This window comes from Muscardinus avellanarius (genome assembly GCF_963383645.1).
Source record: "Muscardinus avellanarius genome assembly, chromosome: 12".
Classification (NCBI taxonomy): domain Eukaryota; kingdom Metazoa; phylum Chordata; class Mammalia; order Rodentia; family Gliridae; genus Muscardinus; species Muscardinus avellanarius.
The window spans coordinates 37,314,057-37,330,126 of record NC_137798.1 but is presented as its reverse complement, the minus strand read 5'-3'; the positions used below and the strand labels follow the sequence as shown (position 1 = coordinate 37,330,126).

Genomic DNA, 16,070 nt, shown 5'->3' with positions numbered 1-16,070 from the left:
TTCCTCTACCGTTTCTTACAAGAGCCTCCTTCACCTTTCAAAGTTTACCTCAAGAGTCACCTCCTCCAAGAAGTCTTCTCAAAGATCCAGTTTGACTTAGCATTACCATCTCTAGGTATACAAAAAAACCGCACTTACACTTCTATTACAGTTGTTACTGATATTTAGCATCACTGTCTAGGGTATCTATTATAAGCTCATGAGAGCAGGAACCAAATCTTATTTGATCTGATAGCTTAAAAACCAACTATTTCTCATGCCTACTAACTACCTCAGAGATGCTCAATAAATGTTTGCTAAATGAAAGGAAATAATGCTTCCTTCCGATCAATTTTGATCCAACTACATATTTTTAAATAAGATTTAAAATAAACTGCATATTTTAAAAACAAGATTAAAATATTTTTAAAGAAAACCATTTTTATTTTAAGCCAATGTTTGTTAAGTTGCAAATAACAGGATAAAAAAAATACTTCACTTGTGTGTGTGTGTGTGTGTGTGTGTGTGTGTGTGTGTGTGCTATTTTAGCTGCCAAATCTGTAATAAAAATGCAGATGAAAAGACCCTAACTGTTCCTTTGGTGTGTATGGTGCATACTAATGTATCCAAGCAGAACCATCTCAACTCAGCTCTTTCTGACTAAAAAAAACAAAAGTACCTAAAGTTTTAGTTATTATTCTTGCCCAAATCTGACAAAATACTCAAAACTAAATGTACAGCACATACAGTCATATATGTATGATCATTTGTTTGAAAGAAGAAAGTAGATTACAGAAGGATCAAATGATCAGCACCTAAAACTTAGCCTCTATTGTAGAGTCCCATTCCCCACAATACTATTTTATTAACCAGCAGCATTACTTGTTCCCCAAAGCCTCATTCTTTTTGTTGTGGTGGTGGTAGTATTGTACTGAGGACTGAAACTAGAGGCATTCTACCTCTGAACTATACGCCCAGTCTTTATTATGTTTTGTTTTAAAACAGAGTCTCCCTAGGTTGTTGAGAGTCTAAGTTGCTGAGACTGGCCTCAAACCTGTGATTCTGTCTCAGCCTCACAAGTACTAGAATTATAGGTGTAAGCCACCAGGCCTAACTTAAAAGCTCCATTCTTAAAAGAGTTGTAAGTTCTATACCTTGATGGTACAAAATTGTATATATACATATATGTGGGGGAGGGTACTGGGGTTCCTAGAAACCCTTCTACCTCTGGGCTACACTCCCAGACCCATTTTATATTTTTAATTGGAAACAGGGTCTCTTAAGCCAGCAAGGCTGGCTTTGAACCAGAGCAATCCTCCTGTCTCCACCTCCGAAGCGCGGGAATTACAAGTCTGCACCACAGCTGGCAAAATTTTATATTTAAAAAAATTATCAGATAAAAACATAAAATTAACAAAAACACATAAAACCAGGCGTGGTGGTACATATCTGTAATACCAGTGTTTGGGAGGCTAAGACCAGAGAAATGCAGTTTGGAAGACAGCCTCAGCAATGTAATAAGACTCTCAGACTCTCAGTAACCTACTGAGACCTCATTTCAAAAACAAAAAACTAAAAACTCCATGGTGTATTTTATAGGTAGAATGTCCCTGGTTTAATCCCCAGCAACACACACACACACACACACACACACACACACACACACACACACACTACGAGCCATTTTATTTTCTATATATTTCTTTTTTAGAATTTTATTAGTGAAATATACATCATAGTGAGATTCGAAGTGATTTGTTCACATATGCACACAACATCTCTTGGTGATTCCTTCCTAACCCCATCCTTCTACCTCCCATCCCTTCCCATACATACTAGAATGGTTGTTAGTGATATCTTCATGTACAGATATAATATTATTTGATCTGTTTGCTTCCTCCTTTTCCCCTTCCTCTTCTCCCTTCCATGATCCTCTTCTGTTCTTCTACTGGTCTCACTCTTATTCTTACTATTATCATGAAGCCCCTTTTCTTTCTTATTTTCTCTCTAGCTTTCACATTCTCTAAATAACTTATTGAAGAAGCTTTGAAACTTTTTCTAAATATTATTTGAATATCCTAAGATATGTGCTCCCTTGAAAAATAAAATTTTAGCCAGGCGTAGTGGTGCACGCTTGTAATCCCAGTACTTGGGAGGATGAGACAGGAGGACTCAGGTTCGCGGCTAGCCTTAACTACTTAGTAAAACCCTCCACAACTTAATAAGACCCTGTTTCAAAAATGAGAATAAAAACATTGGGCTGAGGGTGTAGCTCGGAGATAGAATGCCCCTGGTTTCAATTCCCAGCACCACACAAAAAAAGAAAATTTTGAAATGTATTGGCTTAATCACTGTACATTTTCTTAAGAATTTAGAATAAACAATTTCTTTTAATTCTGTATCTTCTTGAGTCACTGCCACTCTGTCATTGTGTCAGTCAATAAAGGTGGGATTCACCGAGTTGGCCATCTGAATTCTAGAGGAACTCAGCTTGTCATCCCAGCCCCATGCATCAGAAGCAGCACTTGTACCATCTAAACCTTCTTGCCTCACTTGCCTCTCATTCCAGCCACCACTGTGGTAACCAACTCTGCATGGGCTCTGACCAGCTGCACAGAGGAGGCTCCAGGACTGTAACTCACTAGAGACTAATGCATTGTGTGCCTCTTACCTCCCATCCAGAGATTCCATTAAAACCAAGGTACAAGATACCATTGCACATCACAGGTCCTGCCAGGCACACACACACATGCACATACACATGACTTGGAAATGCAGGTGAGTTAGTGACTCCTGAGTTGAGGTCAATGGGAGATAGACACCATTAAGTAAATTCTTACACCTTCCTCCCCAACAGATGGTTCTATGTATAGGACACATGGGCCTATGTCAAGAAATCTCTGCTAGGCATGGTGGCACATGCTTATAATCCCAGTACTTGGGAGACTGAGACAAGAGGATCTCAGGTTCACAGACAGCCTCAGCAACTTAGGCCCTCTACAACTTAGTGAGACCTTGTTTCAAAATAAATGAGCCAGGTGTGGTGGCACACACTTGTAATCTCAGCATTTGGGAGGCTGAGACAGGAAGATCATGGTTCGAGGACAGCCTCAGCTACTTAGTGAGGCCTTTTGCAACTCAGTGAGACCCTGTTTCAAAATAAATAATAAAAAATAGGGCTGGCGGTATAACTCAGCGGTAGAATGACCCTGGGTTTGATCCCCAGTGCCAAAGAAAAAAAGAAAGAAAAAAAAGAAATCTGCTTTCTTTTAAGTAGCTTTGCACTACTTAATAAATAAGTACTGAATGGGCTCTGCTTTCTGGGGAAGCCAGTTTAAAATATCCTATGACCTCAAAAATAGTTTGTGGTTTATACACTACAGGAAGATTTCTATCCTATTAAGCTGCAAGCTGCTCTTTCTGCTCTTTTCTTTAATTGAAAGACCTCAGAGATGGCAGAATAAAATCAGAACCTTATTGTTACTGTTTCATCACTCACACCTTTTCTAACCTATTACAAATACTAATCTCCAGAATGAACAGTCTCAGATGAGGTCTCCATGTAAGTGTCCATGTGTTTTAGCTCACAATGAGGACGGTCTCAGAAAAGAATGATAGGACTTGCTGGTCTGCTAGTTCCTTTACTTTTCCAGGCTAGTCACTCATCTGAATGCTGCTGTTTTCATCATGACTCAAATTCAGGCCCCAAAGGACTCCACCCCTTATAAGTACACAGAGCAATGGGAACAGTTCAAAGCTAAGACATGAAACAAGACAGACATGATGACAGCCACATGGAAACAACCTGGGAAATCATCTCACTCCATGTGATATAAGGCTCACAAGTCAAATTACTAACTATACAGATTTTTCTGTCTTTTTTTTTTAAGAAATGTGGGAAGTAGTATAAGATAGCCACTGAGATATATCAAAAAGATTAACTACTGAGCACTTCTCTAGTGTGCATAAAGCCCCAGGTTCATGCCTTGGCACTACACACACATACACACACACACCTGATTAACTACTAAGATGTCTTAAAACTGCCTTTATTATTCAGAGAAATTTTCAAATTAAGTTATCAAATAACACAAAGCAGAAAATTGTGTGGCTAGCACACGAAAATATAGAAGTAACTATATTATTCTTTTATTCAACTAAGACTTATTGCACATATACTATAGACCAACCATTCGAGAAACAAACCAAGCAACAAGGTCTCTACTATGTAGTAGGGAAGATTAAAAAAAATAAGCAGATTATCACAAAAATTCTGTCCTTGCAATCAAGATAAGACAAGTCAGGATTCAAAGAAGACCTCGAGGAAGAAGAAATGTTAAAACTTAGACCTGATGAGTAGGTATTACTGGGTACAGGCAGAGGAGGTGGAAGGCATCCAGGGAGAGAGAAGAAAGTATGTGAGGGTACTGAGGACGCTCAGAGGTCACCACCATGTTAGAGGAGCAGAAGACTGTGATTGGTGTTCCCTGAGTAGAAGGAATGGAGGGTTAAGAATTAAGTAGCAGCCGGGCTCGGTGGCATACGCCTGTAATCTCAGCATTCAGGAGGCTGAGACAGGAGGATCGCGGTTTGCAGACAGCCTCAGCTACTTAGTGAGGCCCTCTGCAACTTAGTGAGACCCTGTTTCAAAATTAAAAATAGGGCTGGAGGTGTAGCTCAGAGGTAGAATGCCCCTGGGTTCCATTCCCAGACCAGGAAAAAAAAAAGGAATTAAGTAGCAGCTGGGACCTTGAAGAATTTTGTAATACTGATAATGTTGGCAATGACATATTAGTAATATTGGTAATAGTATCATTAAGGATTTTGAATTCTGTCACTTTTCATAAGATGAAAAGGGATGATATAATTTTAGACTCTAATTTGTTACAACTAGTAGGCTAATGAAGTTTCCAAACTGAAAATTAGAGAAAGCTAACAGCTAAATCAAGTCTCCCAATGAAATATCACTATTCTATTTTCTCCCAGGCCTGTAACAACTGCCCTTTTAAAAAACAGATTGATTTACTGGGTCAATACCACAAATACTATTGTAGAAACCCAACTCTTATATCTAGTACTGGTATTATTGCCAGACAAATTTATCCAATTTTTATAAACATCTCATTTTATTCTAGTACCCCGTGTGGATGTATACCATGCATATAAAATCTAGAGGTGCAAAAGATGCCCTGTTTCATTAATTTTTTATTTTTATACTTTTTGTAGTACATGTAAATTCTCTCTAGTTAGCCTCATCAAATCTAGATCATCAAGGCTTTTTATGACCCTTAGTAAAGTGTCATTATTTATGCCCTTTTCTCACAGAGTTCCCATTTCATGGATGAATATTCCCTATATCTTATACCTTTAAGACTCATTGTACATCCTACTTTTACTAAACTACTTTCCTTCCTAAATGCATTACTTTCTATTAATAATAAGAACCAAAAGAGTAGCATGGGTTTTATTAAGTACCACTGAAAAGTTTCTAAAGTACCCAGTATATTATTAAAACAACTAGAGATTAATAATAATGGGGTCTATTTTTAAAAATAAAAGCACCATGGGACACAATGATAGAAACAAGAGTTTTATAAATAAAATCACAAGCTAACCTCCCCTCAACCTAATAATTCTCTTAATTTTTGTTGGGCACAGTCGTACATGCCTGTAATTCCAATACTTGAAAGACCAAACAGGAGGATTGTAAGTTTGAGACCAGCCTGAGCATCTAAACAAGATCTGTCTACCCTGTCTCAAAAATAAAAGTAAAATAAAAAGGGCTACATCCTAGGGGTTAAGCTTAAGAGGTAGAGTGTCCCTGGGTTCAATCTCCAATAACACACACACAAAATGAAATAATTTAAATTTTTCTCATCTGAAAACTTAACAGTAATTTCAAGGCTCTGAGAACATTAAAAATGATCAAAAGGTTAGAAAATAATAAGGTTTTTTGCTTTATTTTTAATGTGGATATAGACTGAAAAAGAGAAATGTAAAGTATTAACAGCCTTAACAGGCCATGTTACAAAGGTATTGTACTACTAAGGTATGTTTCTCAAGGATAGCCCTCAGATGGAACTCAAAAGTAAAAGAGGCTAAGGAGAACACCAAATTTCTTCCCTGGCAGGAGGCAAGAGTTGATTCTCATTCTTTATGTATTTAAATTCCTTTTAAGAAATCTTAAGAGTCAGGTATGATGATGCACACTGTAACCTCAATTCTTGGGGGTTGCAGGTTCAAGGCCAGCCTCAGCAACTTATCAAGACCCTGTTTCAAAATTAAAAATAAAACCTGGGCACAGTGGTGCATGCCTATCATCCCAGTACTTGGGAGGCTAAAACAGGAGGGTCAAAAGTTAGTGGCTGGGCCGGGCGTGGTGGCACACACTTGTAATTCCCGCACTGGGGAGGCAGAGACAGGAGGATCATGCAGGTTCAAAGCCTGCCTCACTGGCTTAAGAGACCCTGTTTCCAAACAAAAATATAAAAATAGGTCTGGGAGTGTAGCCTGGAGACAGAAGGGCTTCCAGGAACCCCAGTACCACACACACAAAAAAAAGTTCATGGCTAACTTCAGCAATTTCATGAAGTCCTCTAAAATTTAGTGAGATCCTGTTTCCAAACAAAAAAACATGGAAGGGCTGGGATATAGCTCAGAGGTAGAATGACTCTGGTTTCAATTCCCAGTACCACAAAAAAGAATTTAAAATAAATAAAAAGGGCTGAGGGTATAGAGGTAGAATACCCCTGGGTTCAGTACCCAGTACCAAAGAGAGACAGACAGACAGACAAACAGAGAGACAGAGAAAGCATGGTTTTTCCACAATTCCCTCAAAAAGAAAAAAGACATGAAGAAAATGTAAAGTATGAATTGCAACCCTACTATACAACAGGAAAATTAACAAATTGAAGAAGACTACATTATTAAAATCTATTTAAATACTGAAGAGAAAGAGGTAGTACTAAAGCCCTACCACCACTAAGGTTGCCCAGTTCACTCCAGGAACAGAGGGGATGTCTAAAGCTGAGAATCAGTTCTTTGGTCTATCTCCCTAAAACCTGAACTACTGAAAACAAGTCAAGTCTTTCATAGTTTTTCTTTATTGTTAATTAGAGAATTTTATATTGCAGTGTGTTTTCTGAAGTACAGAGTATAAGCAGATAAATTAGCATGATAAAATATAGAAATGTCAAAATGATGCCAATTAGTAGAATGGTGGCAAGTTATTCTAAGATTCAAAAATAATTTATAAGTTGGGTTTTTAATAACCCACATTTTTTAAGAATGCCTAAATCACTTATTTCCTGAGGAACTTAAGATCAGCTTGACAACACAAAAAAGGGCTTTTTATTTTCCCACGCTTTCCAAGATTTCCAGTATCTCATCTTTACCAGAAAGCCTACTTAGTGGCAGCCAATTTGCAAACATCAAATTTAAGATTACAGCTTCAGTAAAACAAGAAGAAAGAAATTAAAGTTCACTTCGAGTATTTATGTTGGCATAAACTGAACAGACTACTTAAGAAAAGACTGGCGCTGAGGGTTCCATTTTGCCATCACTCATGGGCTGGAAGCACCAGTTTTCACATTACTTTAATCAAGAAACAGACATAATGACTCTATCATTTATAACTCACAAATTCATTACTTCTTCTTTGTGAAAGTTTGACATCTTGGCTCATATCATGTATTTGCAAACTAAGTATGTGTTGCAGTAAGAGGCAAGAACAAACTCGAATAACAGCTTTTTAAGCCTATGTTTTCAAGAAAACAACTATGAAAGTGGTTGATTGCAATATGGACTGCTAAAGTCAATTTTAACAGCACTACATCTTCAAATTTTGTTTAAAATGGTACAGAAAACCTTTTTGTCTCATAAAGAATTATCCAGACTTTAATGTTTTAATTGACTCCAACAAGTAAACTACAAACAAAAGCATCTAGCAATGTGCTTTTGTATTTTCAAAAGTTTTGTGTTATCAAAAGTTAATTAACTTTGATGACAACAGAAACACTTCAATTATGTACATAGAAAATCCAATAAATATCCATTAGGAAATACAGTCATTTTGTCCTAGAACCATGAAAGATAAAAATTCCAATAAGAAACAAAAAAAATTATTCAATGTTATACTTAATAGAAATAAAAAACAATTTTATTAAAACCAATTTAACATAAAACTATTTTTCAAAAAATTACTAGCTTATCAATTCTTCACTTTCTGATCATAGGAGTTCCTTCTTAAAGCTTTATATTTGATGGCTTCATAAGAAAATATAATAATGAGAGCAGTTAATATTAAAAGTTTATTTAAAAAAAATTACTCCTTCCTATTGATGTCAATGAAGAAGCTGGGAGAGAAATCAATGTTTTCAGTTTTTTTTAACATGTAAAGAAAAGCTGACAAAAATCTGTTTTTCAAAAAAGAATTTTCATCTCTTCTAACTAAAATATATTTTCTATCATATATTCCCATATATCCACACATTTCATGTATAGATAATGAAGACCTAACATTTTTTATAATTTACTATATGCCAGGAACTGTCCTCAATGTATTACACTTACATTAATTCTTGTGGCAACTGCTACCAATTTTATCTATAGAGCCAAGGCACAAAGTGGCTAAACACTTTACTCAAAGGCAAAGTGACAGAGCTGAGATTCAAACCCAGATAGTCTGGTACCATATCTGATTTCTCACCATACAACATGGTGCATAAAGTACACATGGTATCTTGTACAATGCCTGACACCCAGAAGGTACTAAGTAGATATAAAAGTAATATCACAATATTTACCTCTTTTTTCACTTACTTTGTGATAATTCTGGATTTCCTCTCAGATTCATCATCTTTGGAATTGAAGGTCCATACACATCTACATCTAACAAGCCAATGGCCTTTGACTAGAAGAGAACAGAATTTACCATAAGATTATGCCCATTCTCTATAAAAAAAAAAAAATAAAGCACACAGCAATAGTAAGTCTATTAAAGAGAAAATCTGTTAATATTCCAAAATCAGAACCTAAACTTTCAAAGCAACAGAAAGTAAAAGCACAAATTGTTTATGAGAAATACTTTTTGATTTACTAATATCTTCTGGACAACTAACTAGAAAAACTCACTCCATATGCTTTAATATTATAATTCAGGTCTCCCATATAGTCACAAGCCTACTACAGCCTTATCTAAACATGACTTTGACAACTAATAAATAACATGCAATCAAAGTTAAGACATGATTTACTATGACAAACAAACCCCAAGAAGATGGAGTACTAACTTTTGGAAATCTCATCTAACATACTAAAGAATACAAAATGAACAAAAGAAAATCATGGAAACAAGACCATAATAAGGCAAGTCAGAAATTCTGATGCAGACCTGGCATAGAAGAGATGGAAGTGCTAACAAGAATATTGGCAAACACAATACAGAGACAACCTCTTACAGGCAAGTCACAGTTATATATCTGAGGTCTTCTGAAGGATTCAGAATCAACCAAGAACTATTTCCTTTGATGATCTGTCCAGCTGACAAAGGGCAGAATATCCTTACTGGTCTCTGTCAGCTGCCAGTTAATCAACAGCTTAATCAAGGAATGGAAAATAAAATTCATTATTCCCAAATACATCTTTTTTTTCCTCCCCTCCAAATCAACCTTTTATCAGGTTTTCTCACCTACAAGTAGACAGAATGCTAATATGAACCATATTATCTTAAGTCTTGCAACTATCTCCCCATTGCCTGGCAAGATAAAATTCTTAATCTCTCAGCAAAATGTTTTTAAAATATTGGTACATATTAGTTATACAGAATAGTGGGTTTCATTGTGGCATATTCATACATACATATAACTTGATCAATTCCACTCCCCAGTACCTCATCTTGGTCACCCTTCCTCTCTCCGTCCCCCTGGTCCCTTTCCTCTGCCCTAGTGGTCTTCCTTCTATTAGATTCCCCCACATACATACATTTCTCTTTCTCTTTCTCTCTCTCTCTCTCTCTCCTCTTCTTCTCTCTCTCTCTCTCTCTCTCTCTCTCTCTCTCTCTCTCTCTCTCCCTCCCTCCCTCCCTCCCTCCCTCCCTCCCTCTCTCTCTTTCTCTCTCTCTCTCTCTCTTCTACATATGAGGGAAAAAACATATAGCACTTGTCTTTCTGGGTCTGGCTTACTTTGCTTAAAATAAGTTCTCCAGTTACATCAATTTTCCTACAAATGACAAAATTTCATTCTTTTATGGCTGAATAAAATGCCATTGTGTGGATAAATACATACACACATACATACATACACATACACACATATACACACACATCTATCACATATTCTTTTTTTTAATTGGTGTCTATCACATATCCTTTATCCATTCATCTGATGACAGGCACCCCAACGCATATCTCCCTAAAATACGTTTTTAATTTTGGAGGGTTAGATATCAAAGAATGTAGTATAGCTGGATCATATGGCAGGTCTATTTTTAGTGTTTTTAGAAACCTTCATACTGATTTCCATAGTAGCTATACTAATTTACATTCTCACCATCAGTATACAGGGGCTCCCTTTTTCCTGATCCTTTCCAGCATTTATTGTTTTCTGTATTCTTGATTGTCATTCTCACTGGAGTAAGATGGAATTCTCAATGTACTTCTGATTTGCATTTCCTTAATGGCTAGAAATAATGAACTCTGTTTCATATAATTGTTAGCTATTTGTATTTCTTTTGAGAGGTATCTGTTGAGTTCATTTCTCAGCAAAAAATTTTAAAAACTGAAACTATTCCTCATTTTCCATGTATCTACTTATTTATTTCTAGTTATGAAATTACTTTTTGGGCTCTTTTGTCTGATTCTTATAAACTCACAGAATAAGGTAAATTAAACATTTATGGCCCTACTCTTATACTGACTTGAAGTTTAAGAAAACAATGTAGTTATCCCTGTGCAACTCAATGTCCTCAGAGGGAGAAGATGGAACCGCCAACTGTCTCTGTCAAAATATTGGCTTTCTATAAAATAAATGAGAATTCCGGGAAGATGGAGACCAAGAAAAGCAGCGTTTACGAGTCCTGCTAAAACTCAATCTCTGTTGCCACAAAATCAGCACTTTTCATAGCCAGAAAACACCATCAGCAGAGAAATAAAAAATGTAAACACAAGGGACAGAGGAAAAAAAGACTAGAAGAACAACCAGAGACCAGAAATCAAACCTGCAATGTGGCAGCAGAGCCTCGCCGGCACCATCTTCCCTCACAGCACAAGGCTCCAGAGAAGAAAGGTAAACAAGGAGCTGAAGCAAGCAGATGCGGATCATTCAGGTGTAATTCAGCAGTTCTTTCAGCGCAATGAACGTCTAAAACTTCCAGTAGCCAAGCTCATCATACCTTCCAGGGACTCAGAATGAAGCTCAAAACCTGAAAAGAAATATGCCAGCCTCACGGCCGAGGGCATGACAGTGGCGCCATATTGCCAGCAGCGACAACGAGTTCACCATGCCCCACCACAGCTCCAGATCTGCGCACACAATAACCGTGAGTGAAATTGTGGCCCCTAAAGGAGAAATCTCTGTACTACACTCCCAGGGACTTGCGTAGCTTTGATAATCTCCTTGGGTTGGATATTTTGCAGTCCAACCTAGTGAAGGAGTAGCAGTAGCAGAGATCCCATAGCCTAGTCGCAGCTCCCCGTGGGAAAACGCCCAGCCCAGCACCCCCACAGTCTCACCCAGCATCAATTAACTTCCTGGGTATGAGACTTTGATATACAACCTAGTAATGAGTAGTAGCAGCTGAGACTACAACAGACTTGAGATACAGAGCACCCTAAGTAAAGTCGTAGTGACCCAGGGAAGGCACAAACTTCTGAAATCATAGGAAAGAGGAACAACAATAGAGCAATGAATGCCCACAACTCCATATTATCAGAATCTGATAAAACAGAAATTCAGAGATCACCAGAAGATCAAATCAGGAATATAACTGTAGAAATAATACAGGACTTTCTAAAATAATTTAGAAAGAGTCTTAAAAAAAAAAAATAAAGGATGCAATCATTGAGGTAAAGGCCTCAATTCAAAGTATAAACAATCGATTAAACCACATGGAGAATAGAATCTCGCTCCTAGAAGAGGATCACTCCAAAAACAAATGCATAATTTCTAACTTAGAAAAAAAAATCAGACAGCAGGAATCTGACAATGAAGAAATATGGGCCCATTTTAAGAGAGCCAACCTAAGAATAATCGGAATAGAGGGAAAAGAAGGTGAAACCAAAGGGATCAATAATATCTTCAAAGAAATAATAGCAGAAAATTTTCCAAACACAGAGCAAGAGGTTGATACACAGGTCCAGAAAATTTATAGAACTCACTTTAGACAGGATCAGAGAAGAGGATCCCCATGCCACATAATTGTCAAAATGACCAATGTAAGCCAGGCGTGGTGGCGCACACTTGTAATCCCCGCACTTGGGGGGCGGAGACAGGAGGATCGCGCAGGTTCGAAGCCAGCCGGGCTGGCTTAAGAAACCCTGTTTCTAAATAAAAAAGTATAAAATAGGTCTGGGAGTGTAGCCAGGAGGTCAGGAACCCCAGAACCACCAAAAAAAAAAAAAAAAAAACAATGTGGAAGCCAAGCAGAGAATCTTAAAGGCAACAAAAACAAAAGGCCAAGTGACATTCAGACATTCAGAGGCAAACGAATTAGAATCATTCCAGACTTCCCAAACCAAGTCATGAAAGCCAGAAGGGCTTAGAGTAACATATTCCAAACTCTGAAAGAAAACACCTTCCAGCCAAAAATTTCCTACCCAGCAAAACTTTCTATCAAATTAGATGGGGAAATAAGAAGCTTCCATGACAAACAGAAACTGAAGGAATTTATGTCTTCAAAACCAGCACTAGAGAAAATACTCAAAGAGATTAACTACAAAGAAGAAATAGGTAATACACACCAGAACCAGTGAAACAAGATTTTACATCCAGCAGACAACTAAGCAAAGAAGAATATATTCATGTGTTTATTAGTTAAAATCTTTGAAGATTCATTATTTATTTCAGTCTTTTACCTATTTCTAAATTGTATTTCTAAATTGTATTTCTAAAATGTATTGTTTGCTTTTATTGTTGCTAAGTTTTAGAATTTCTATTTGGAATATTAATATACCTTCAGATATAGCATTTGGAAATATTTTACCCCATTCTATCAGTAACTTTTAACTCTGTTTACATTGTCTTTGGATATACAATATTTTTTATTTTTAGGAAGTTTGTTTGTTTATTCTGTTGTTGCCTGTGCCTTTGAAATCATATCCAAGAAATCACTGCCAATTTCAATGTTGTGAAGTGTTATGACCCAGGTTTTCTTCTAAAAGTTTATAGTCTTAAGATTTACATTTAGGTCTTTTATCTATTTTGAGTTAATATTTGTATATGGTGTTAGGTAAGGGTCAAACTTTATTCTTTTTCATGTAATTATTATTTTTCAACAATATTTAGTGAAAAGATTATTATTTCCTTCACCAAATGTACTTGGAAACTTTGTCAAAAATAACTTGGCCATATATGGAAGAATCTATTTCTAGGTTTTTTATTTTACTCCACTGGTTTATATATCTGCCTTTATAGCAGTACTACACTGTTTCAATTATTGTAGCTCTATAAGGTTTGAAATCAGAAAATGTACATCTTCTAGCTTTGTTCTTTTTCAAGATTGTTTTGGGTATTTAGAGTTCATATTTCATGTTAGGATAGATTTTTTCTGGAAAAAAAAATAAATGTACGATAGTTTAACCTTAAAAAAAGAAGAAAAGAAAAAAAATATCCTCTGGTAAGAAAGAAAGCAAAAAGAAATACTGAAATGTTATCTCTAAGTGATCAAAAGTTTGATATCAGACAAATGAATCTGTTATGTGAGATTATCATTGTTAATTTTGGATAAATTGCTACAATATTAGATGTCAACCACTTAGCCAAGCATGGGAAGGAGGGATGGGGAGGGAATGGGGTAGGGATTGGGTAGGGGCTAACTGGGCGATGTGTGCATGTATGTCTACACAAGTCTTTATCCCATTATGATGTATGAATACAGTGCACCAATAAAAATTTTTTTAAATAAATAAAAATAAAAATAAATTTTAAAAATTGAGAAAATAAGAAATATACATTATTATTAAAGATGTTGACTTATAAAATTAGACTTACTGCATTTAATCTTAGCTTTATAAAGACATGAACATTCCATGAAAAACTTTGACACATTTAATAAGAGACTTTAGTTGGATTAAAATTGAATTAAATTTACTATGAACAACAAGATTCAAATGAGGAGGCCAAAACATTTACAAAATGGCTAATTGTTAACACTATTATCTAAGGATCTAGCAATACTGTAGCTATCATTCTAGGGTTTTACCCCTTTTTTATTACCCCCAAAACTACACAACCAAAAACTACCACAAAGTAATAATAAACACCAATAGGAACAAAATGAAACAAATTTTAAGATTATTTTTCCTTCTCTTTTTTAAATCAACGTTGGTTTTACAGTAACTTGAAAGTACTAGGTCCCAAGTTTCAAGCTGATCTCTTAACAATACCTATCAAATAAGATAAGTTGGCCTTTTAAGTTTATGTTTTCATGAAACAAGAACAAGAATGAAACAAGACCACAGCCATGTGTTCTAACTAATATAAGACTGTCAATTTTACCAACACTAGATCTTTAAGTATCCTTCAAAATCTTAGGGAGAATATATCATCTATCCTGCCTTCTAAAAAAAGTAAGGCCTAACTAAAGGTGAATCCTTGGCACCATGGTCCAAGAAAAAAGTAAAGACCTTCTCAAACATTTGCTGTGTGTGGGAGTAGACCTTACATATACTACTCAGGTGGCTGTCAATATACATTATCACACAAAAATAAAGGGGGAAATGAAGATGAGTATTTAAAGTTTCTCTGTAGCTGGGCACAGTGGTGTATGCTATAATCCTAGTACTTGGGAAGCTGAGACAGGAGAATCACAGGTTCAAAGCCAGCCTCAGCAATTGAGCAAGACGGTTTCAAAATAAAAAATAGAAAGAGATGAGGATGTAGCTAGGAGCTAAACCGCGCATGGATTCAAACCCCAGTCAATCAATCAATAAGTGTATGTTTCTCTGCTTCCTAGAAAATGGAACTAACAATTACTGAGAATCTTCTGTTATTAGGTTTCTGCATTCTCTCCAGGAGTAGTTCCCCAAATTTAGTATCAATGCTTGTATATATCAAAAAACACACTCAGGATATATCAGGAAAACATAAAGATGGAGTAACATAAAGAAGGAAGAAAGGAGATGAAAGGGAAGGAGAAGGAGGACAGGGGCAAAAGGAGGGAAGAAAGAACAGAATGTAGGGAATATTATTAGCCATGTTCATTAGGACCCTGGATAAACTGGGCCTCTATAAATAAGACTACCATTTTAAATCACCCAAAAACTAAGATTTTCCTGATTTTATTTCCCTGTTGCTTAAATTCCTTCTGGGTACTAGTTTAAGCATTTTGTTTCTATTTCTCATTTACTCCTAACAGCAGCAGTATAAGGTGGTATTACACCTACTTATAGATGAGAAGGCTGGAAACCAATACTCACAATAACAATTTTTGTTTCATTATGCATTGTATCTTAGAATGAAGCAGAATGGGAAGTAAAATATGAAAATACTAACCTTATAAACTTCCACCAGAATTTTAACACAATCTAACTACAAAAGACTTAAATATAGAGTAAACTTTTAAAGGCCCAACATAAATATCTTAAGCCTTACAGATCTCATGCTCTCTATGGCAACTACTCAACACTACCACAGCTGCATCAAGCAGCCATAAATAATATATAAATGAATCAGTATGGCTGTGTTCCAAAAAACATTATAAAAACTGGCAGGATTTGGTCCATAGGTCATGGTTTCCCAATCAAGTTATTCAATTACTCAACAAGGTAATTTTGGTAGAGCCAAGAGTTGGCAATACATAATCATCTCTAAGTATAGAGGAACTATCTCAGTGAAGATTTAGTTCCTCATCCTTAATTGGCTAATCTTTTTAAATA

General features: G+C 36.1%; 1 protein-coding gene across 1 annotated transcript in view; it reads right to left on the bottom strand.

Annotated features, from left to right (window-relative positions):
* Positions 1-16,070, bottom strand: part of NUBPL (NUBP iron-sulfur cluster assembly factor, mitochondrial) — a gene marked incomplete at both ends in the record, with an annotated part of 253,458 nt that overhangs the window by 192,870 nt on the left and 44,518 nt on the right. Inside the window, one exon of the mRNA XM_080707130.1 lies at positions 8,800-8,890. Within this exon, the coding sequence (XP_080563256.1) occupies positions 8,800-8,890 (91 nt within the window). The remainder of the gene's footprint in view (positions 1-8,799; positions 8,891-16,070) is intronic.